A 25,717-nucleotide genomic window follows, 5' to 3' on the forward strand; every position below is an offset into this window, starting at 1 on the left:
AAAGAGTCTTCACTCTTACCCCACCTGCTGTATTTGACTCTGCTGGCTTAGAAGGTAAGATTCCTACTGGATGACTATAAGCTGACTTCATTTCTTCCTGTACACTTATATATGCATAAAGTACATAAAGACTAAAGATCAACTTGTTGGGTTTTTATCTTCTTATTATTTTCAATTATATATAGGTTCTCCCTGTGAAATGGGAAAAGGGTAAAAATAAATAAATACTTTTGAATAGAATGAATAAAAGTAAAACCATTTAAGAGAATTTAAATTCTTATGTACAATAGAAAAGGAAACTAGAAATGTTAAGAGAAATGTAGTATAGAAATCATTAGACTGTTATAAAAATATGTTTAAAATGGAATAAGAACAATTTTCTAAAAAAACACTCAAGATGAGTTATTTGAATATACTCTGAGAAGAATATATATATAAAGGACAATAGAAAAGAAATTATTTTACCTAATCATTTTCATTACTTATGATTGAAACACCGATATTCAAAAAGAATAGATTCAGCATCATTAAAAAATATATAGTTGTTTTATTTTGTCTTATTTTTTCACAACATCTATCAAATAATCCAATTTCTAAAAAATGAAATCTTTGGTATTTTCTATGAAAATACTTCTCATGCTTATCTCAAATAGTCATTTATTTTGGGGCTCCCTTTGTTAACTGAAGAAAATTTGTTAATAAGGATAATTTAATATTTATTGAGCATCCAAAGAAATCAATGATCAAATGGTTTTTATGTTCTAAAAATATATGCTGACTAAAGTTGAAAAAATAAGGGGAGAAGGCATGTTTATTTGAAATCTCAAGTACAAAGACCCAAAGCAACAACTGGACAGTGGAGTAAATAGCATTCAGTGGATTAGTTTCACTTGTTTGTAGACAATTAGTTAGCTAGTGTACAACTGACCCATGAAATCAAGTTTGGAATCTGTCCTAACAAGCTACCTTCACAAATTGGTTTGAGGGTCAATTTTTCTAATTGTTTTATTACCATAGAGAGTGGAATTTTAACCATAATGTCTTCTAATTAAGAAGCTTGGTTTTTACCAAACTAGAGAATTATATCCCTAGTTGGTCTGCCAACAAAAAGGTGAAGAAAGTGTTCTTAATTTTCCCTTGCTGAATAGAATTTTGATAATAATACAAAATAGCTATCCATCCTCTTTAGCAATGAGATAATAATCATTTAGAGTTCTTAAAGAATTCACAATTCCATAGTAGTTTTTGTTTAAAAACCTACTCTTTTAAAAATGTATCTTTCAGAAACAAACTTCAACTTTTGATAAAAATAATTTATTCTATATTTAAAGGATTATTAAAATCCAAAAGGACTCTTCTTCTGGGTCTTATTTCTTTGTCATATTTCAGATAGGGATAATACCCTTCTTTCTATGGCTACCTTACTGAAATAGGGTTAGAGAATGTTCTCTTTGAGGTTTTGGTTAAAAATAACATTTTCATCCCAAACTCAACTGTTATTGGTCTTTCTTAAGATATGTTCCAAACCACTATGCAGTCATAAGCAGTATTGCCTCCTTTAGTTAAAGTTACTACAAGTATGATAACTGTAAACTACAGTTAATATCATGTGACACATTTCCTCTTGCTATATAACTTTCAGCAGGTCTTCTAGATGAATTACAAAAAAAGAAAAATTAGCTCTCGGGTTCTTAAGACAATGTGGATATGTAGCTAAGAACACGCATGTGCTGATAATTTCAACAACCAATTTTGGGAGGAAGGATGGGAAACTATACCCACAACACATGTTTAAGTTTAATCTGCATTAGAGACATTTTTTTCATAATTTTCTTAAGTCAAGAAATCATCAAGAGAAAAAATCAAATTGTGGTTTCCATAGTTTGCTGATTTACCAGGTGCAAATGATCACACTAACAATTTAACAATTAGGTTTCTTGAACCATCCAAATTAGTTCCAATCACACCCCTGACTAAGAGTATCAATCCCCATGCTTTCGGTGTAGATAATCTACCTGATCTTTCTCTGGAGTATGATGAGCTTTTCAAAGGAAAATAGCATCTTCGGCAAGAACTTCAATTTTTTCCCTATACTTGGATGTATGAAGAACATAATGTATATGGGTTAAGATGTTTAAAAACCACAGGACTGATGGTTTTCAAATCTTTACTTCAAACCAAATGTCTGTTACTAAAAATGTTCATTCGAATTATTAACAGATATGCATGATCAGACTTAAATATAAATTTACCCAGCTGATGTGATTACCTTTCATCAAAGAAAGCAAGAACACCATGATTGACTTGAAGAGTATCAGAACATGAGAAGTTTCTGCACATAATGAACATTGAGTTGCAGTATTCTTGTGAGGAAATAGGCAAACCCATTCTATTATGATACCAAACACCCTCCATCGCTGGGTTCTATCTGCACTGCATTGCCATTGTCCTAAGGTTTTCACTCAATTCAAGGAGGCATCTGCTTGGGACACTGGCAAGTCACATTCTGTATCAGAGAACCGGGTTTGGACTGTGTCCAGCAATTAACAATATGGTTTGAACTCAGTACTGCAGGAATAATAGCTTGATGACTTTAAAGATTTCTGTAACAGGCACTAATTTTCTTTTTGACACAGATATCTTAGTTCCTTCATTGAAGATTGTTCAAGTTGCCAGAAGCATTAGGTCTTCGTGCAAATTACTCTTGTCTTTAAAATGATATAATTTTTTTTTTATTTAGAACAGGTCAAACAACCCTAAAATACCTCAAATCTGTTGGCCGCTTTACAATTACAAAGTCTAGACCAAGTTACACTATTTAAAATATAAATGAATAATACATCTGAACTGACAGCTGGTATGCCAAGTTTTAGCCTGAGGCTGCTTAAGATGGTTGAAATGCAGTATAATGTAAATCCTTGGAAATGAAGGCCTATTAATTGAAAGCCTGAGTGATCGTTAAGGGGAGCATTATGGATAGGGTGCCATTCAGGCTAACCATATGTAGAGTATCAGCTACATTAGATATTTAAAATTTTTTACTTGGATGTTTTAATTTCAAGTATGAAAATGACACTATTAATCAGTAACTCAAGCATCCTACTTTAACTAAAGAGCCCAATGATGGAGTATATCTTTTGTACTTCTGTATTTGCTTTTAAAACAACAATGACACTCTGTAAAACAGCTCTCTCCTCCTATTAGGAAAAGAGGTCAATCAAACTAGGTATAACAAAAATACAACTGCATCCTATGACCATATTTGGCTATTTTTTTCCTACTGAGAACATTCATAACCAAACAAATTTATCTCCAATTTATTCAATATGGTTACCTTTTTCTTTCCCCATTCTCTTCTAACAGGCAATGAAAATGAAAAGCATTTACTTTGTGGCTGGATTGTTCATAATGCTGGTACAAGGCAGTTGGCAAAACTCCCTTCAAGACACGGAAGAAAAACCCAGGTATTAAAATTCCAGACCCTCAACTAGCAGAACACCATGAGATATATGCTTAGTTTCCTAATATATGTCATATATATTTGTGTGCAGATGTCATAAGATATATGAAACTTGTATAGTCCATGATTGAGAAATGGATTTTCAGGAGATCTCCATTAATACTCTTGACATGGTTGCTATATGATAAAAGTGGTGTGTATATTTTTGGAAAACAGATCAATGCTAACTCATAATCAGGAAGGTCTAAAAAGTAGAAGAACATAGTACATGGCACATTTGTTTTCTAAAGACCATCACTAAATGAAATAGTTGTAGAGTAGATCACTCTAACTTTGGGCAACCCACTTAGAATTCTCAGCATATGTAAGAACCTACTATGTGCCAGACACTGGGCTAAGAATTGAGGATACAATGAAAAACAAAAAAAATGGTCCCTGCTCTCAAGGAGCTCACACTCTAATGGAGGAGACAATGTGTCTATAATTATGTATAAACAAACCATCCATCTAATTTATTTATATAAGTAGCTATCCAACAGACTAAATTAAAGGTGATCTATCATTGGAAGGGATTTTTAGAGATGAATATTTAGCTAAGACTTAAAAGAAACCAGGCAAAGCAACAAACAAAGATGATAAGGAAGAGTTTGAAACATCAGGGAGAACCAGTGAAAATTCTCAGCTGGGAGCTGGAGTGTCTAGTAACAATGGCTCACTCTTATATAGCACTACATTATTTTGAAATAATTTTTATACACTATTAGCATAGCTCACTAGTCATCTCACACCTCATCTCATAGATGAGGCATCTGAGACATAGAAAGGTTATGACCTTCCTGAGGCCAGACAATTAATAACTTGATGGGGTCAAAATACTAACCCAGATCTTCATATTCAAAGCCCAGTACTATGATTAATAGAATCTGAAAGAAGGAAGGATTTCAGCAGCCATCTAGATCCAAAAGGAATCCCTAAAAAAACGTACCTGATGTGGCCATTTAGATTCTAACTTTAGGGTCTCCAAGGGGAAGGGGTCCATCATCCGTCTAGGCAGCCCATTCCTTTTAAATAGCTCTAATTGCTAGAGAGGCAATATGTCATAGTGGACAGTGTTAGTTTTGAAGTGAGGAAGATCTGGGTTCAAGTCCCACCTTTGACTTTGTGACCCTGGTCAAATTCCCTTAACTTCTCACTACTTTAAGTGACTCTCAGAAAAAAAAAAACCAACATATAAGTTGCAGAGATTGGAGGACCTTCATTGGTAGAGGGAATTTCCTTACCAAGGAATTCCCTTTACCAATAAAATTAAAACTTATCTTTATGTAGTATCTAGTGCTCACTTCACTATCCACCAGGCTAATTTAAAATATTAGGCTGTCTTGTTGCTGCCGCTCAACATTTTTCTAAGTGATCTCCCTTAACTGTTATCAAGTGTGTCCTCAGTTGATGAAACTATTTTTCAATATCAGTATAAGCAAACAGAATTAGTTGGGAAGGTCAAGCTGTTATTTTTTAAAATAAAGATTTTTTGGGGGGGACTTTCTGCTATTTTGTATTATACCACTATTCCTTTCCGTTAGGATAAACAAATGGTAATGAATTGGTTGACAAGTTGAAAAATAATTTTATTCTACTTATGGGGGAAAAGTTGACAGGTAGGGAATTAGAAGCAGGTGATCATATAAAATATATTTGCCGGTTATTGAGAAGGTGCTACATAGTTAGTGAATTTTAGAAGCAGGATTCAAACTGGTTTCCCTGGCTGCAGCTGTAGCACTCTTTGGACTACATACCCCACTGGTTCTAAATAGGGCAACTTGATTCTGTAACTCCATTATTTAACTTTCTGAAGGGATACAGTTCCGAATGAAGTTCATTTATTAAATAATTCCAGAGCTTATAGTCCTGAATCTGGAGTCAGGGGAAAACGGAGGTCCTAGGAACCACAGCCTTTCAAAAATATTATATAATTGATTAGACAGAATCAACTCTCTCTGGGTCTCAGCTTTAATGGTTTATGACCTCTAAAGACTTTTTTTGCACCTCTAAATCTGTGACCATGTGATACTGCATTCATCCCTAGTCCAGATTTGTGGGACACTAAAACTTTGTTTTACAGACCATACACAGATTCCCAGGCAGAACCATTAGATGATAATCTGATGAATGAGGACAAGCGTCATTCACAGGGCACATTCACCAGTGACTACAGCAAGTACCTGGACTCCAGGCGAGCTCAAGATTTCGTGCAGTGGTTGATGAGCACCAAACGGAATGGGTAAGAATTCTGAACAGTGTCTGAAATGTGTGGGCAAAGAACTCCTCCCTCCTCTGACTCTCATACAAATATATTTTGAATCCCATCCTTTTTCATTAGGTCATCAAACAGTATCAAGTGCCCACATGCTCAGGGCCCTGTGCCAGCATTGTGCCAAAATGCCACTTTCTAGTAATGTGCTGTCTTTGTATTCCATTCCTGAGCCCTCCCAGAAAGGACTGTCTCTTAAATTGTTTTGTCCTCTGAGGCTGATGAATTTTTCACCCATTTTCACTTTCCTGTCCACTGCCCAGAGATATTTAGAAGCTGGCCTGTTCAAGGTACAACATAAAAGCCAATTTAGCTACAGAGAGAATAAATCCATATAACCTGATCGAGCTTCTTTAGTAATACCCTCCTCAAGTGAATTTCTTCAAGTGCCATAAACAGATTCGGTTCAATTGAATGGAACAGAACAAACACTTCTTAAGTGCCTATTAAGATGTTGTTCCTTCCCTGTAGGGTCTTGCTTTCTGAGGGAGACCACACAGATCACAGCTATGCATTTAAAATGGCATGCCAGCTGCACGTTACACAGAACTGAGCAAAAATACAAGTTGATAGTAAAGCATAAATTTCAATGTTTAGTATTCTTAGTATTGTGATATGTGTTAATTGCTTACTGGAACTGCAGGCAGGAGAATAAAGGCAAATCATCAGTAAAAGTTGAATAGAGACTGGAATTGTACAAAATCTTTAAGGAGAAGAAAGGCATTTAGAAGGTAAAATAGAGAGGGGAGTTATGTATTAGAAACATCTAAATTCAGACATGATTCTGATTGTCCTGTCAAGGGTTGAAAGTCCTTCATTCAATGAAGCATGGAGAGCAATAGAGTTTTAGAACTGAAAACAAGCATTAGTCAATCAACAAACATTTACTGAGCACCTACTATGTGCAAAATACTATGGGAAGCAAAGCAGTTGCAAGGAAAACATTTTGTAAACCTTAAAGGGTTGTATAAACCTGGGATGGGAATGGTAAAGATACTATATAATCATAGCCTCCAAAGCCCTTACAGTCTACTTGGGAAAGAAAACCATAAGCATGTGGCAAGTTAAAAAAAATACAATAGGGGGCATGGTGGCCCAGTGGATTGAGAGCGAGGACCAGAGATGGGAGGTCATAGGTTCAAATCTAGCCTCAGACACTTCATAGCTGTGTCACCCTGGGTAAGTTACTTAACCCCCATTGCCTACTCTTATTGCTCTTCTTCCTTGGAACCAATACAAAGCATCAATTCTAAGATGAAAGGTAAGGGTTTGAAAAAAATACAAGAGATAAAATAAGTTTACAACCATTATAAGAAAAATATATGGTTACTTTCCAAATGAGAGATCAGAGATGAGAAAGTATATAATGGGCTAAAGATGGGCTGAAAAATCTTCAGGGGTGATTTTTTGCTGCATCTGATACGATTGTTAAAGCTGAATAAATAGAAAAGAATGGGGAGATCATTCCAGGTCAGGAAACAATGTGAGCAAAACCAGAGATAGGATGTATCCAGATTTCCAATTTTAATCCTTATCCTCTATTCAAGGGAAAGGAAAAAAAATCCAGAGATTATGATTTAAAGAGGAAGGACAGGGAAACTATCCTCACCCCATCTCAAGTGTCTAATGACATTAATCTCACTATTTAACAGTCTTTGTTCTGATGGAGTTTCCTCTTTCCACCTAATCTCACTTGTTGCAGAGTAAACTAGGTTCCTCAGTAAAAGCACAGAACCTTAAGTTATAGAGAATTTTTCAGATGCCTGAAGATGGCATTACTTTGATTTTCCTCGTAACAAAAGTAAAAGGCCATAATTCCTTTCAACTTTTCCCAGAGGCTCTATAATCTAGCCATTTAATCACCTTCATTGCTTTACTTTGCTTAACATTTCTCAACAACTCAGAAAAAGGCATGTATGTCACGTACTTCTCAAATTTCTGGATAACTAACACACCGAAGGACAAAATTAAACCAAAACAATCTTTACAGCTAAGGGAGATCTTAATCTGGGCTCCATAAATTTGTTTGCTGTTTTTAGAAAACATTTTGATAACTGTATTTCAATACAATAAGTTATTTTTGTTATCTATGTATTTTATTTCATGCATTTAAAAACATTATTCTGAGACAAGGTTCCTAGGCTTCAGAATGCCAAAAGGGAGTGCGTGACAGAGTAATGGTTAAGGATATCTGATCTAAAACTTTGTGTTGAATCTAACAAGATGAAACTCAGCAAAGGCAAATATATTTTTACAACAGCCTTCAAAAAATCAGCTTCCCAGGGGCAGCTGGGTGGCTTAGTGGATTGAGAGCCAGGCCTAGAGATGGGAGATCCTGGGTTCAAATCTGGTCTCAGACACTTCTCAGCTGTGTGACCCTGGGCAAGTCACTTAACCCCAATTGCCTAATCCTTACCACTCTTCTGCCTTGGAGCCAATACACAGTATTGACTCCAAGACGAAAGGTAAGGGTTTTAAAAAAAAAATCAGCTTCCCAAATATAGAATGGGGGGAGGGGTATTATTGGACTAAAGTTTGCTAAAAATAAGGATCTTAGGACCCCTGGCTTACCATGGACCAGCAGCTTGATGTGGAAGCCTTAAAAAAGTAAATATAATCATGAATTGAATGATGAGAGACATAGATAGCTTCAAGGAATACAAGTGAGAATTCCACTAAACTCTATCCTTAACATACCACATCTGAAATGTTCTGGGCACCAAAATTTAGAGGAGGATGTTGAAGGGCCTTATGTCTAGATCACTGAAGGAACTCCAAATTTTTTGTCTGGAGAAGAAAAGACTCAGGGAGGTTATTTTAACTAGTTTGGATTCCTTCCACCTAAGATATATGGAAAATAGCAGAATGGGAGGATTAAAGTGAAAAGGAGAGGCTGTGTTCTGGTACCATCAAATCCAAGACATCCCACAGTTATAAACTATACATTGGCCATTAGAAGGGATGATATAGATAAGTAGTCAAAACCATGAAAGGCAGTCATTCTGGTGTCTTAGAGGAATGTCCTCAGAAAGAAGAGCTGATAAATCCACAGAGAGCATTCATAAAGGACCAGTGCTGATTTGGACCACTTGATGTCCCTGTTGAGCCATAGAAATTAGAGGAAAGACCATCTTTTGGCTATATCTGTGTTACCAACAAAATTCAGGGTGGAAAATGAAAGTCTCTGTCATCTGGCTATATCAAACCCACAGCACGGAATGTCAAACATTCATCTATTTGGAAACATCCAAACTGACTTCCTTCACTATCATTTGGGTTGCTTGGACACAACCTCAGACAGTTTATGATGAACTCAAATCTTTCAGTGCCTCAGCTTTAAGCTTTTGTGCTGAATCATCAGAAATGAGTCATTCAAATGCTCAGGGTGGATGGATGAGGGGAGACCCCAAAGGTCTGTCATATATTTGAGTTTTAGAAGTAAATGAAAAATCATGATTGAAATTCAATTGTAAAGCATAGAAAATATTATTAATGCCATTTGGGGTACAACCGGAAGGACTTGGAAATCTTTTTCGAATATCTTTTTTGAAGAAAACCCATAAAACAGATTTCTACAAAGCAGTGATTACAATTTCAAGATCTGGAAGGCATTAACCTTCTGCCTCTCTCCCTTTCTTTTATTCTGCATTGAGGCTATGTCTATGTAGTACCAAATATGTGGGAGAATAACTAAACATAAGCACAATAACCTCAAACCAAAAACTTTGGAATATGTACCTATTTAACTAAAGAACTTCTAACTAACTAGACTTTATTTGGCTTTCCAGCATTCTAGAGGCATGGCATTGTATAACCTCAAAGTTCTGGAGAAGTTCTTGTAACATATTTTCAGTGTGGCATGGTAGATAAAGAATTAGCCTTGGAGCTTAAAGGACCTGAGTATCAATACTACCTTGGACTCTTGCCAGCTGTGTGAACTTGGGCAAGTCATAGCCTTTAAATACTCTCAATCTCAGTTTCTTTTCTGTAAAATAGAGCAAGCAATTTTCTCATGGAGCTGTGAGGATAAAAGATCATGTAGGTAAAAAGGGCTTTGCAATGCTTGCAAATGTCTGCTATTATTATTAATAGAATATCTATGTAAAATACAAAGTTTGATTACAAAAGTCTTCTATTAATATTAATAGAATATCTACATAAGATACGAAGTTAGTATACATTCACTAATTCAGTTGGGTATTTTAGGAAAAATACAGTAAAAAGGCTGAGGCATTATAGCGTTGTACTTGTGGTTAAGAAGACCCAAGTTCAAATCTGGCCTCAGACACTTCCCAGCTGTGTGACCCTGGGCAAGTCACTTGACCCCCGTTGCCTACCCTTACCAGTATTCTGCCTTGGAACCAATACACAGTATTCCAAGACAGAAGGTAAGGGTTAAAAAAAAAATACTCGAGTTCAAATCCTATCTCAGACAGGTAGATCTGCATTAACCAAGGCAAACAACGTAATCCAAATTAAAATCTAAAAACAAAAAAATCCCAAATCCTATAATCTTAGGTCATAACTTGAAATCTAGATCCTAAAATCCTAATAGCAAAGAGAATGAACTTGGAGGCAGGAGGGCATTACCTCAAATCCAAATCCTGCCTCAGATACTTGCCATGGGGCCCAGGACAAGTCATTTAAACACCCTCACCTGTAAAATGGGGATAATAATAGTTTCTACTTCATAAGGTTGTCCTGGGGATCAAATACGTTAACATAGTTTTGAACCTGAAAATACCATATAAACAGTTGTGGACCATATTTTTGATTTCTCAAACCAGATCCTTAAGAGGGAATGTTTTGTAAAGAAACATCTTTATAGCTTATTTTTCACCTTCCACTGTCTCTTACCCCAAAGTCTACCTTATAGGATAAGAGTTAGAGTTTACATAGTCCTTTTAGGTTTTCATTAATTGAGAAGCAATCTGATATAATATGTAGGATAATCCTGTACTTGGAGGTCCAAAGAATCTTTTCATGACTATTTACTATGTGTTACTTTGGACAATTTATTTCAGCTAATCTGAGACTAGTTTTTCTCATCTGTAAAATGAATTAAAGTATTCACACTCTCTTCCTAACTAGGTCATTAGGAGAACACTCATTCCACAAACTGTAATTTAACCATGATATTGTTTCTCTCAGGAACAAAGTTGCCAAACGCCATGATGAATTTGAGAGACATGCCGAGGGGACCTTTACCAGTGATGTCAGCTCTTATTTGGAAGGTCAGGCTGCCAAGGAATTCATTGCTTGGTTAGTGAAAGGACGAGGACGGAGAGCGTGAGTCAAAATCTTTATATGTAATGGGATGGGGTTTTTTTTGGTTTCTAGTCTAAATGTCAGACCTAGAATTTTCCATATTTGGATTATCCATTTTCTTATTCTTATCCATATTTCTTCTTTCTTATTCAGTAGATGGAGTTTTCCTTATTCAAAAGGAAGGGAATTTATAGAGCCACCAAGATAGGAGAAATTTTAAAAAGAACCACAATGTTTTTTTGTTCTCTTTTTTAAAATAGTAACTTCCACAAGTCCATTTCACAATAAAGCAAAGATGTTTGGTAATGGGAATTGTCATAGCCATGAAAAAGGCAAATTAAAAAGAAAGTGATAGGAAGATACAGTAATATATTTTGAAGTACCCACATTGCCAAGCATGTCTATCATCATTGGGGGGAAAAAAAGTGGGACCCATAAGTAAAGCAGGCTGTGACTTGTCAATAGAGGAAATCGTGTAGGATAATTTAATTCAACAAAATCAACAAATGTTTACCAAACAAGCACTGTGTATGGTGCTAAACAATATGGCGAGTACAAAGTATAAAAACAATCTCATACAAGGATTATGACGCTCAGTATTTTAATACTTCAAAGAATATGTGATCTAATCAATGTGATTATTTCCTCCAATAATACAGACTATAACTTACATGTCATCTCATCCTATGACACTCTTATCCCCATCTTTTAGGAGGAGCCTACCCAAAATATTAGAGCCTTTCCTTTAGGCCTCTTGACATTAGGTGGACATTGATGGAATTCATGATCTGTCCATCCTTTATGCCTTTTTCCCCTCTGCAAAGATTACCTAACTTTGTTTCCAGTTAGACATCTCTCTGTGGTCTTTACACTAATCTGGCATCCTTTATGCTATCTCTCATATTTTGAGGAATTCCCAATGGAAGAACTATCAAAGTGGTGCTTGTTTTTTCCAAAAAACAGCTTAATTCCACTCAGTTCCAGGTGGACTTAAGGAGAATGTCACGGTTTTCAATCTAAATTATGGTATATGATCCTTGGAATTGATATTTAAAGAAGAAAACAGAAATATTAAGAAGTCCCTGAGTCAGTTGGATACACTCAAATAAAAACCATGGCCACTGATTCAAAAATAAGAATTCCTACAAGCCACACACTGATTTAGTTTTAAAATGTAAATTATCTGTATTTTTGTTGTATTTTTCTTTATTTTGTTAAATATTTCCCTATTACTTTTTCATCTGGTTTTAGCCTTGCTTGCAGCCACATATTTAGCACCCTCTGGTATACTTTACCTGGCAGACTTTGCAGTCATTTCTGTGCTATCAATTGGTAAAGATTTTCCAGAAGATTTCTATAACTATTTCCAGAGGCATAAGGACATGACACTTGTGCTGAAAAGTCAAAACATTAAGAACGAAGTTTTTTCTTTTCTCCTTTGTTCCTTCTTTAAAGTTTTCCAGAAGAAGTCGCTATAGTAGAAGAGCTTGGCAGAAGACATGCTGATGGTTCTTTCTCTGATGAGATGAATACAGTTCTGGATACTCTTGCTACCCGAGATTTCATCAATTGGCTGCTTCAAACCAAAGTTACTGACAGGTGATTACATTTCAGTCAATCTTGACAAACAAATTTTATCATAAACGGTCAATCATTACATTGCTCCTGCTGGTGTTCTACACTAGAAGAAGATAGTTTGGGGTTTTTAAAAAACATTTCTAACTTTATATAATTAATAAATATTTTATATTTTTATTTTGTAGCCTTACTCTAAAGCAGTGGTTCCCAAACTTTTTTGGCCAACCACCCCCTTTCCAGAAAAAAATATTACTTAGCCTCCTGGAAATTAATTTTTTAAAAATTTTAAAAGCAATTAACAGGAAAGATAAATGCACCTGTGGCCATCACCGCTCTCTTGGATCACTGCAGCACCCACCAGGGGGTGATAGTGCCCACTTTGGGAATCACTGCTTTAAAGAATCCAAAGATTTGAACATTTAATTTACTAATTACTCAGCTGTGTGACCCTAGGCAAGTTACTTAATCTCAATTTCTTAACACTTATGCTCTTCTGCCTTGGAAGTGGCACTAAGTGTCAGTGCTAAGGCAGAAGGTAAGGATTTTTAAAAAAACCAAAACAAATGAAAACAAAAGAAAGATTAAGTAACTCATTTATGGTCACAAAACTACTAAATGCACCTGGTGCCAGGAGCAAACTTCTTCTTCAGGATATTCTAACTCCAGATCCAATACTTTATTCACTAAAGAAAAAAGTCAAGCCTATTTAAATTATTTATCTATGGCATTTAGATTGCCCAATAGATATTTGATCTGGATCATTTGATTCATTTATGTGGAAAATTCTCACAGGGAATGTAATCCATGAATGCAGATTAGGATGATACAATTTCATAAAGTCAGTGTAAAGCTGAAATTGGAATGGGAGGTGAATAGCCTAAGTCTAAGTTGTCTAGACAACCTCCTGATTTTACAGATGAAGAAACTGAGGTCCAACGAGAGGAAGTGACTTTCCCAGTGTAACATTATTAGTAACTGGCAAAATCAAGATTAGAACCCCAGTTTTCTGATGCTGTATCCAGGTAATAGCTTACTCTGTACCATATATATGAAGTCAAAGGGAGTAGTTTGGGTCAAAGGAGTAAAATTGTCAATGTTCACATAGTATATGGAAGAAGAAGGATTTGAACCCAGAGTGTCTTGACTCAAAGGCATTTCTGATATTATATTAAGATTTATTTAATAGGCATCTAAACTATGGTAAAATTTAAATAATGGTTATAATTTAATTTTTAAAACATTATTATTTAAAAGAGGCTTATGAATTATATGAGATTGATTTTTTTTCTTCTACATATGCATGGAAAATTTTTAGGTAAGGTTTATAGAAAATCTTTAAGACAAATCTCCATTGGAAGCAAGTATTTTCAGGCTCTACAAGTGCGTGATATTTGCAAAATTAAGAGATTTCTAAAAGTCAATTCCACTAAATTTATGAAAAACTGTTCCAAAATCGGATGTTTAAATTCTCTGGGCATTATAGCAATCCTTAATAATTGGTTGTTGTTGTTGTTTTTTTTTGGTTTGTTTCTCTAGGAAATAAGTGTATAATTACTCAAGATCATCTCCACCACATCACCTGCTGGCCTCTTGGGATGTTTAAAATTTTCTGTTCTGTAAACTAACAGAGTATATCCTAAAGCCATATTGCTTTGCATGCCAAGAAATGAATTTCATTCCAGTGTTGTGTAGCCAAAGGATTGTTTTTGGAATAAACTATTGTCAAAGGACTCTTTAAATAACAGCTTTAAAATACAAAAGTGCCAGATCCTCATATTTTCCACTTATTTTGGACAAAAAAAAATATCCCAACCTGTTTACATTTAGCAATGGAAATAGTTTTTCTATAAAATCAGCGTGTACATATAAGTAATTCCAATCACAAAATGCCTGCATTAGTAATCAGAGACAAAGAAAGGAACTGGTAACCACAATTGGGAATATGAAAATAGGACTTTCCACTTGAAACCTTTGTCATAAAAATGCTCAGCTTTCAAAGATAACAAACAGCAGCCTTAAATAAAAATTTTCAAGCTTCTTTTCTATGGTCTGTTTCTCTATACACACACAAATTAGCCCCTGATTCCTTCTACCTTTTTCCATTGGTTCTATGTGCCTAATACCATTGACACAATGTCAATGACAAACGCAAGGCAAGTTTTCACCTCATGATGTCACTGGTCTTCTGTGAAAATAAAGAACTAATAACTACAATTGAAAACAAATAGTCTTTAGTATTAGAATATGGATACATTTCTACTGAATGTATTTGCTGAGTATTTGTCCCTCCCCAGACTTCTTATTTTAGAATAGAAGAAAGGAATAATAATAATCATAACTGCTATTTATATAACACCTTAAGGTTTTGCAGAGTTCTTTCATGCATTATCTTCCTTGATGTCCACAACAACCATTTAATATAGGTACTACAGGTGCTATTCTCTCCAGTTTTCAGAGTTTAAAGACACACAGCTACCAAGGGTTAGTTCAGTGACTTTTCGCTAAAACACACTGCCTTTCAAAATTAAAATAATGACTAAAAAATTAGAGAGCACAGAAACGCAACTAAAACACCAAAGGGGAAAAAAAAAAGCAAAAGCATCTCTCAAGGTCTTTCCCCTTGTGACTTGCAATATCCCAGGACCATCAGTTGCTTTTTTTTTTTTAAACTCTTACCTTTCATTTTGGAATCAATACCAATGTGTATTGGTTCCAAAGCAGAAGAGTGGTAAGGGTAGGCAATGGGGGTTAAGTGACTTGCCCAGGGTCACACAACTGAGAAGTGTCTGAGGCCAGATTTGAACCTAGGACCTCCCATTTCTAGGCCTGGCTCTCAATCCACTGATCTACCTAGCTGCCCCCTCATCAACTGCTTTTAAAGGTAGTTGATTAGCTGACATCATTATGGTTTTTCCATTCAGAATACAGGCTTTGGCTAGTCTCTTCAGCTACTTCAGGACAGTCCCCTAAGGAGGCAGCTAGGTGGCTCAGTGGATTGAGAGCCAGCCCTAGAAGGGAGGTTCTAGGTTCAAATCTGTGCTCAGATGCATCCTAGCTGTGTGACTCTGGGCAAGTCACTTGACCCCATTACCCAACCCTTATGCTCTTGTGCCTTGGAACCAATACATAATATTGGTTCTAAGATGGAAGATAAGGTGTTTTTTTAAAGGTAGTTTCCTATAGCAAAATTCTGCTGAGGTCTCTAGGTGAATCTATGGAAATCTTTCAGAAATTAATTGTTCCCCAAGCAGTTGAGAATTCTCCAGGTTAATAATAATAACTAACTAACTAAAATATTTATATAGTATTTACTATTTGCCAGGCACTGTGCTAAGTACTTTACAATTATGATCTCATTTGATCCTCACAACAATCCTGGGAGGGAGATGCTATTATTACCATCATTTTATAGATGAGGAAATCGAGCCAGAGGTATATATAAGGAAGCAAGCCCAAGGACATTGAACAATAGTGTTCTACCAATAAGTCCACTAATGTAACCTGGATTCGTGACAAATCCTCATGCTCTCCAAGGATGGCCTCCCTGGGTGTTACTTTGAAAGAATCATTTTTGCTCACAGTATGTCTAAATGAAGGGAATGAAAGAGCTTGACAATCACTCCCAAATTCTTCTTCCTACTTGCCTCATGGGATATTGTGGCATATATGTAAACTGAGTCCCAGTATCCACAATCCCACAGTTAGGGAGAGGAATTAGATCTGAGACTTCCTTATTATGGAGAATTCCCAGATTAAACAAACAAACAAAACAAAAACAACCTTCTTCTACCAACATAGATCAACCCCATACTCTGCAATTTACCTATAGTCTTAGGGAATTAACCAAAAACACTAAGAGGTCTAGTGCCCTGCCCAGGATCACACAGCCTGCCTGATGTCAGAAGCGTCAAAAATCCAAGTCTCTCTGATCTCAGTTCATCTCCCTATTCACAACAACATGCCTGTCTTTTCCCAAAGTCCTCTGAAAAAAACTATAAGCTATATTTTGTCCTAAAGTAAATGCACAAACAAAACTCTGTTAATAATAATAATTTTTAAAAGTCACCTTGGGTCAATACTTGTTTTTCATACGGATCTGTGATTTTATTTGGCTACAGTAAACTCCAACAGCCAAACAAAATCATGATCTAGTCTGCTATTTTTAATCTTTGTTCTTTTGAGTTCCACATGCCCAAGTGGCAATCCCATGGTCACAAAGCCAGGAGCCCAGAACCAAACCCCAGCTCTTCCTGACTGCTATCATCTTTCTATAAGCTATATAATGCTACTACTGACATATCCATATTTAACCAGGTTTTAATTGTACATCTTTCTATTTCACATGAGCATAATTTTTGTCATGAATTCTGTGATGATAAGGTATAACGGTATTAAAAATCACTTTCTAAATAATAGTTTTTCCCATTTAAAAATGAAAATTTTTAATATTTGTTTTTTTATTTTGAGTGCCCATTTCTCTACCTTCCTCCCTTCCTTCTCCCTCTATGAAATGACAAACAAATTGATATAGGTTATACATGTGTGATCATACAAAACACATTTCCATATTAGTCTTAATGTAAAAAAAACACAGGACTCCCCCCCCCAAAAATGTAAAAAATGTAAAAAATAGTATGATTGATCTGCATTCAGACTCCATCAGTTCTTTCTCTGAAAGTGCATAGCATTCTTCATCATAGGTCCTTTGAAATTGTCTTGAATTAAAATCAGAGCTCTAAATCATGCCTGGGAAATAAAGGCCAACAGTGAACTATAAAAAATAATTTCCAATTTAGTCAGCTAATTATTCAAAGTAGAAAGAACAATGGACCAAGAAACAGAAAGTCTTGATTCCCTCACTAAATAGTTTTGTGACCCTGGGCAAGTAATTTCATTTCACTGGGCTTCAACTTGTAAAATGAAGAAACTGGCCCAGATAATCTACAACAAAGATCTCTTCTGGCATTTATATCCCTGAGTGAAAAAAAAGTATCACTGGGACAATCAGCTAAATGCTGCAATGTTATGAGCAATAACTTACAAAACTGTATAGAATTTAAGGGTCTGTTCCTTATGTCTCATGTTAGCAGATGCTCATGGCCCTCACTGCCTCAGACTTCCTAAAATGAAATATGATTGATACTGATACATTTATTGATAAAATACTTGATAATTAACATAAATAAAGCACTATATAGATGCCAGCTATTATTATTTGACATGAGCTTCCTCTTCTCCCACTCTATACATTTCAAACCTCCTTGACATTGTTTCCCACCTTCTCCTCCCTTCTTCTGGTCTTTGATGATAAGATGGTCCTTCTGTTTACCAAATCCAGTCCCCCTAGCTGTGCCCTTCATCTCATCTGTTCACATCTTCTCCAGTAAATTTAATACTCAGCCTTCTCCTCTATGTCTCTCAAATGTTTAACTTCTTCTTCTCTTGGTTTGTTTCCTAATGTCTTCAAGCATGCCCTCATGTCTCCCTCATAAAAAAAAATTCACTAGATCCTATGATCCCCTCAAAGAATTAGCCTATATTTTTCATCTCTTTCTCAACCAAATTCCTTGAAAAAAAATTATCTACATTTGCTGCCTCCACTTACTTTCCTCTGACTCCTCAAACCCTTTGAAATTTGGCTTCAGAACCCATCAACTAAAACTGCTCTCTCCAAAGTTGCCAGTGATCTAACTGACAAATCTGACAGTGTTTTCTCAGTTTTAATCATTCCTGATATATTTGCTATATTGACACTGTTGATTATCCTTTCTTTTTTGTTATTCTTTTCTCCCTGGATTTTTGTGAAACTATTCTCTCCTGATTCTCTTCCTACCTATTCGTCCTTTCTTCATATTTCTAAAGTTTCAATCTAGGATGGGAGCCAAGATGTATTAGAAATAGGAACCCATCTAAACTCTCTCAACATTCCTTTTCAAACAAATTGAAAGTAATTCTTCAAATCAAATTTTGGAGTGGTGGACCCAACAAAAGATCAAGTTGAGGCATTTTCTGGTCTAAGTAAATTTGGTAAGTCTACAGGAGACATCAGGATGGAATCCAACTTTAAAGTCTAAAGTCAAGTAATAGAGTGGAAAAATTAACAAACACAAAACAAGAACTTGACCATAAATATCTACAATGCTGGCAGAGAAGACTGGGACAGAAACTAAGAAGACAATAATGTCAAAATAGTTATAATAAAAGTCTCAAGGAAAAATGCTAATTGAACTCAAGCCCAACAAGAATTCTTGAGTTAAAGAGATAAGAGAAGATAAAAAACTTGGAAAAGAAATGAAAGTGATACAGGAAATTATGAAAAGAGAATTAACATTTTGGTAAAAGAGGCAAAAAACATTTAAAAATAATACCTTAAAACTAGAATTGGCCTAATAGTAGAAGAGATACAAAAATTCACTGAAGAAAAGAACTCTTTAAAAAAGTAGAATAGGACAAATGGAAAAGGAGGTGCAAAAGGAGGCACATGGAGAAAAGAAAATGCTAAAAAACAAAATTAGCCAAATGGAAAAAGAGGTAAAAAAAAACTCATTAAAGAAAATAATTTTTTAAAATTTAGAATTGAGCAACTGAAAACTAATGCCTCCATAAGACATCAAGAAACAATAAGACAAAGTCAAAATAATGAAGAAAAGAAGAAAATGTGAAATATATCATTGGAAAAACAATTGACCTGGAAAAAAGATTCAGGAGAGAACATTTAAAAATTATTGTACTACCAGAAAGACCCTACCACAACATCTCTTAGATCTGATACCTTCTCTACACTCATATAGCTACCATGAGTTAAGGCCCTCTTTATGTCTTGTCTATATTATTGAAATAATATCTTAATTGGTCTCTCTCCCTCTTGTCTCTCTACCACAGTTCATATTACTCACTCTTGCCAAAATAATTTCCTTAAGAAAATATCTGACTGTGTGACTCCCCTACCCAATCAACTCCAGAGGTTTATTTTTACCTGTAGGATTAAATAGAAACTTCTGTGTTTAGCTTTTAAAGTCTTGTCCCTTAACTACATTTCCAGCCATATTGGATATGATTTCCCTCTGTGAAACAGCCAAACTAGCCTTCCTATTGTTCTTCACATGCAATGCTCCCATCTTCCTTATAAGTGCCATGGCATAAGCTATCTCACATGCCTGGAATGTACCCCTTCCTTAACTCTATTCCACTGAATTCCTCACTTCTTTTAAGATGCAAACCAAGGAACATCTTCTACAGAAAGCCTTTCCTGATCCTCTTTAACTTCTAGTACCTTCCTTTCCTCCCATGCCAACATGCCCAACTATTACTTAGCTAGGAGGCACCTTGGACAGAATGTTGGGGCTAGAATTAGTAAGATCCAAGTTCAAATATAGCCTCAGACACTTACCAACTGTGTGATCTCAGGAAAGTCACTTGCCCTCTGTTTGTCTCAGTTTTCTCATCTAAAAAATGAGAATAATATTAGCATCTGCTTTCCAAGGTTGTTGTGAGGATCAAATGAGATAATAAAGTATTTAGCACAGGGTCTGGCAAAAAGTATGGGCTATATAAATGTTAGCTATGATGATGATGATGTATTTAACAACTTTATCCACTTTTGTATTTATTTATTCATTTTATATTTATTCAGCATATATTTACATATGTGTTTGTTGTTTTCCCATTAGAATTTAAACTCTATGTGTACAATATTGACTAATTCTTTATATTCATTTCTCTAGCACCTAGCTTAATGCCTGGTACATAGTAGTCACAGTAATTCTTGTGAACTAATTTATTGGAAATATCAGAATAGCAGAATGGTATAATAATAATAATAATAATAATAATAATAATAATAATAATAATAACAATTCACAATTACATAACACTCTAGAGAGGTAATGCCAGAGAGCTTGCTGAATTTGTGGACAAGAAGACCTCTAAATGCTGATCCTTTCTCATCCATGGGTCTCTTGTGACTACTTTGTACATGTATTGCATATACTATATACATAGTTGCATGTATGTCTCTGTGTAAAACATATGTGAGTGTATATTGTGGGTGCTTATATATGTACATGCACACACATATATGCATATATATGTGCACATACATATTATCTCTCCTTAGAGAATATAATATCTTTGAAAGCAGGAGTTATTTTTCTTTTTTCTTTGCATCCCATGTTTAGCACAGTACCTACACCTTTAAGTGCTTAATGTTACTTCTGTGTCACTTAGGAGCTTTTTATCTATTGAAAGGTACCTTAACATCTCTGAACCTCAGGCAACTTTCTAAGATTAATTTACTGGAAATGAAAGTGATAAATGTTGGAGAGAATGTGGCAAAATTAAGACACTAATGCATTGTTGGTGGAGTGGTAAACTGATTCAACCAATCTGGAAGGCAATTTGGAACTATGCACAAAGGTATATAAAACTATATGTAACCTTTGATCCAGTAATACCACTACTATGTCCATATCCCAAAGAGACCCAAAAAAAGATGGAAAAGAGATACTTGTACAAAAATATTTATAGCAGCCATTTTTGTGATGGCAAAGAATTGGAAAATGAGGAGATGTCCATCAACTGGAGAATGGCTGAACAAACTACTATATGATGGTGATGGAAATACTATGATGCTATGAGAAATGATAAACGCAGGATGATTTCAGAAAAAAAAGCTGGAAAGATCTACATGAAGTGATGCAGATCTAAATAAGCAGAATTGGGAGAACAATGTACAGTGGAATTTATTTTAAAAAGTTGATTTAGGAGGCAGAGCTGAGATGCTAGAGAAGAAGCCAGGAAAGCTCAAACCACTATGAGAATCCTTTCCAACCAACCTTAAAATAATATTTCAAAACAAATACTGGAGTGAAAGAACCAACAAGGAGACAGAGTAAAGCAACTTTCATGCAGAAAACAACTTGAAAGGTAGGCAGAGAAGGCCTGGTTCATTGGGGTAAAAGGGGAACAAAGCCCATAGGAGGTTACACCAAGGAGTACCAGCTCAAGGCAGTATCAAGCCCGCCTTATTCTGAACCTGGGCTCAAGACAGAGACCCTGAGACCCTGCCCACGCCAATAGCAAAGAAACCTCTCATCTACCTCTTAAAGTTCCAAGCCCCAGGCCAAGCCTACAACAAGGTCCCAAGCCCTAATAGAGAAGCCTGTAATGTACCTAGCTGGTGCAGGCCCAAAGGGCAGTTCTGAACCCCAACCAAAATCCAAGTTGAAACTCCAAGCCCCAAACCCAGCCCAAGGCAACTGGCAAGGTGCCTAGCTGGTAAAGCCCAAGAGGATACTCAGAGCCCTTGCCCAAATCTGCAGTGAAGTCCTGAATCCCAGCACAAGGCAGTCCAGAGCATGCCTGGCCTAAGTCCAGAGCACCACTCAAAGCCCCTGCCCAACCCCAAAGCAAAGTTATAAGCTGCAGAGCAAGACAATCCACTGTATCTCTGACTTGATCAAGCCCAAGGTGAGAACAAAAGCCCTTACCCAAGTTTGAGGCTAGACCCTGAGCTCCAACAGAGGGTAGTTCACAGAGTTCTGAGCTCTCCAAGCCTGGAGCAGTCTGAAAAGGTGATTGAATCAGCAGTGGAAAGTGACTTTCAGAGCTCCCAGCCCATAGGCCATCAAACCCCCTTGAAAGAACTGAAACTTGCAGAAACCCAGAAATAGAAGTATGGGTAGCAGAAAGGAAAAAAGAATGTGCTCCTCTACCCTAAGAACAGAGCCCACCTTTAAGATAAAAGTGGAAGTCAAAAAAAGGCTGAGAAAATGAGCAAACACCATTAAAAAAAACCTAACCACAGAAAATTTTTATGAAGACAAAGAAGGGCAAGGCACAGACAGAGAAGGGGACAGTGAAAGCCAAGCAAATACAAACAAAACTTCAAAGAAAAACATGAGTTGGTCTTGGGCTCTGGAAGACCTCAAAAAAGATTTAAAAAATCAAGTAAGAGAGGCAGAAGGAAAATAGGAAAGAGAAATGAAAGCAGTACAAGAAGAAAATAATGGCAGAATTGGCCAAACAGAAAAAGAGGTTCAAAAGCTCAAAGAAGAAAATCATTATTTAAAGATTAGAATTGGGCAACTAGAAGCTAATGGTTCCATGAGCCATCAAGAAACCGAACAAAATCCAAAGAATGCAAAAAAAAAAAGAAGAAAACAAGAAATATCTCTGAAAAAAGAACTGACCCAAACAGATCCAATAGAGACAATTTTATTGAACTACCCAAAAGTGATGACTAAAAAATTTTAAAAGTCTGGACATCATAATATAATAAATTATCAAATAAATTGCCCTGGTATTCTTTAACAAGAGGGTAAAATAGAAATGAAGAGAACCCACAGATTACCTCTGGAAAAAATCCCCATATGATAACTCACAGGAATATTATAGCTAAATTCAAGAGATCCCAAGCCAAGGAGAAAAAACTATAAGCAGTTAGAAACAAACAAATCAAATGCCATGGTGCTATACTCAGGATTACACAGGATCTGGCAGCCTCCACACTAAAGGAACAGAAGGCTTGGAAAATGATATTCTAGAATGCAAAAGATATAGGTTTACAACTCAGAATCACCTATCCAGAAAAATTGTATTAAAAAAATATTTCCGGGGAGAAATGGTAATTTAATAAAATAGATTATTTTCAAGCATTCCTGATGAAAAGACCAGACCTAAATAGAAAATTAAATGTCAAAAGACATGACTCAAGAGAAGTCTAAAAAGTTAAATAAGAAAGAGAAAATTTAAGAGATGTAATAAGGTCAAAATCTATACATTCCTATGTAGAAAGATGATATTTCTAATTCTAAAAATATTTTATCGTTCTTAGAGCAGTTAGAAGGAGAATAAAGAGAGGGTGGGGGAATAAGCTGATTAGGCTGACATAACATGCAAAAAAAATCAAGGGGTGAAAAAAGATGATTTTACTGAGAGTAAAGGGAAGGGAGAGGTAGAATAGCATATATTATCTCACCTAAATAGGTGTGAAAAAATATTACAGTGGAGGAGAGGATGAGGGTGGTATCAGGTAATGTTTAAATCTAATTCTCATCATAACTGGCTCAAAGAGGGAATAACAACCATACTCATTGGGGTATAGAATTCTGCCTTGCCTTATATGGAATGAGGAGAGGAATAAGATAAGGGCTGGTAATAGAAGGGAGGGAAAAATAGGCAGTGGTGATTAAAAGTAAAACACTTGGGAGGAGGGACAGAATGAAAGGAGAAAGAGCAGGATCAAAGATGGAGGGTGTTATACTCAAACCCTGAGAAATGTTGGTCTCACCTTGATTGACAAGGGAGGCAGTTGGAGAGTTTGGAATGTTCCCACATGCCGTGAGCCAGGGGCAAAAGTCAGTTGGCCTGAGAGTACCCCTAACAGCCATCTGGAGGGGGTTCTCTCTCTGACTTTGGACTTTGGTCCCTAGATCTTTAGGTCTCTGAATCTTCCTAGCTCTTTAGGTCTCTGGGTCCCTGGGTGGTGAAGGGAGGAAGGGAGGTCTGAAGAAGAAGAGGGTGGTAGGATTTGAATACTTCCTGAAGGCTGTGAAGGCTGGTACATCACCAAACACTGATAGTGAGAAGCTGAGATGGAAATCATCAACACAGCTTTATCAACAGAGCAGACTACTTTCTGGTTTGACATTGGCCAGGCTGAGCCAGAGAGGTTGTGAAGAATAAAGCTCCAGCCTCTACTAAGTCAATAGCCTCCAGCCCTGAATGATTATAGATTATAGATATTTAGATTAACAGGGTCTCCAATCCCCAATCCTTATCCTGATTATCCTTTCCCTAATTATAGATTATAGATAAAAGTGTTCAATAAGTACCTTCCTGAGCCTTTATATCTTTATATTACAACCCTTGGGGAGGGAGCAATGCAGTCAGATAAACAAATGTGATCCAAGGCTAATCAGAGCCCAGTATTAATAATTGATCCAACCCCAGGTTGGGCCTGAAAGGGTTACCCATCCACCTAACCTTTCTGGGTCCTTCCCTGGGCAACTGTTATTGAGAGGTGAAATTATAATATCTAGCAAGGGTGATTAGGGTTGGTGTTCCCCATCACCAGCACCTAGGGAGAATACAAAGATACATCCACCTCAATGGTATCTATATCTCCTTTAGGATTTAGGACTCTCTTTCTTTAATACAAGGAGATCAAATCTGGCCTCAGACACTTCCCAGTTGTGTGACCTTGGGCAAGTCACTTGACCCCCATTGCCTACCCTTACCACTCTTCCACCAAGGAACTAATACACAGAAGTTAAGGGTTTAAAAATATTAAAAAAAAATACAAGGGGAATACACAGTTGGAAATCATAACTGTGAATGTGAAATGGAGATGGAGAGCAGAATGTATTAAAAAACAGAGTCCTATAATATGTAGGATTTTACATTACATTTATAATTTACAAGAAACACAGTTGAAGCAAGGATACATACATAGAGTAAAGGTAAGGGGCTGGAGCAGAATTTATTGTGCACCATCTGAAGTAAAAAAAAGCAGGAGTAGAAATCATGATCTCAGATAAAGCTAAAGCAAAAATAGGTCTAATTAAAAGAAATAAGGAAAGAAATTATATCTTGCTAAAAAGGCACTAAAGACAATGAAGAGATATCAATACTAAACAATAAATGGTATAGCCTCCAAATTTTTAAAGGAGAAATTAAATAAGCTTCAGGAGGAAATAGAAAGGAAAACTATGCTTGTGAGGACCTCAACTTCCTCATTTCATATCTAGATAAATCAAACCAAAAATAAATAAGAAAGGAATAAAGGAAATAAATGAAATTTTAGAAAAGTTAGAACTAATATAGATCTCTGGAGAAAACTGAATGGGAACAGAAAAAGTAACATTAATTTCTGGTAAGAAAATGGAGACCAGGATGAGTGGCAGCCAACAGTTTGAACTTGGAACTTACCCAGATACCATGAGCCAAGGGGCAAGAAGCAGTTGCTGTCAGTACTATAAAAAGGCAAAAGCTAAATCGATCTCTCAGTAATGAGAAGGGGACTCCAAGTGCCTGGGTGGGTAGGTCAAGCAACCTGCTCAAGATACCTTTATCCTGTTTCTAATCCTGTTTCATTGATTACC

At 36.0% G+C, this 25,717-nt stretch overlaps 1 protein-coding gene across 1 annotated transcript; it reads left to right on the plus strand.

Annotated features, from left to right (window-relative positions):
• Positions 1-3,366: 3,366 nt before the first annotated feature.
• Positions 3,367-12,639, plus strand: GCG (glucagon). The gene is made up of 4 exons (XM_044666564.1): positions 3,367-3,464; positions 5,580-5,738; positions 10,920-11,057; positions 12,492-12,639. Exons 1-4 carry the CDS (start codon positions 3,367-3,369, stop codon positions 12,637-12,639), a joined length of 543 nt encoding a protein of 180 aa, XP_044522499.1.
• Positions 12,640-25,717: the final 13,078 nt, after the last annotated feature.

The sequence above is a fragment of the Gracilinanus agilis genome, chromosome 3 (genome assembly GCF_016433145.1).
Source record: "Gracilinanus agilis isolate LMUSP501 chromosome 3, AgileGrace, whole genome shotgun sequence".
Lineage (NCBI taxonomy): Eukaryota > Metazoa > Chordata > Mammalia > Didelphimorphia > Didelphidae > Gracilinanus > Gracilinanus agilis.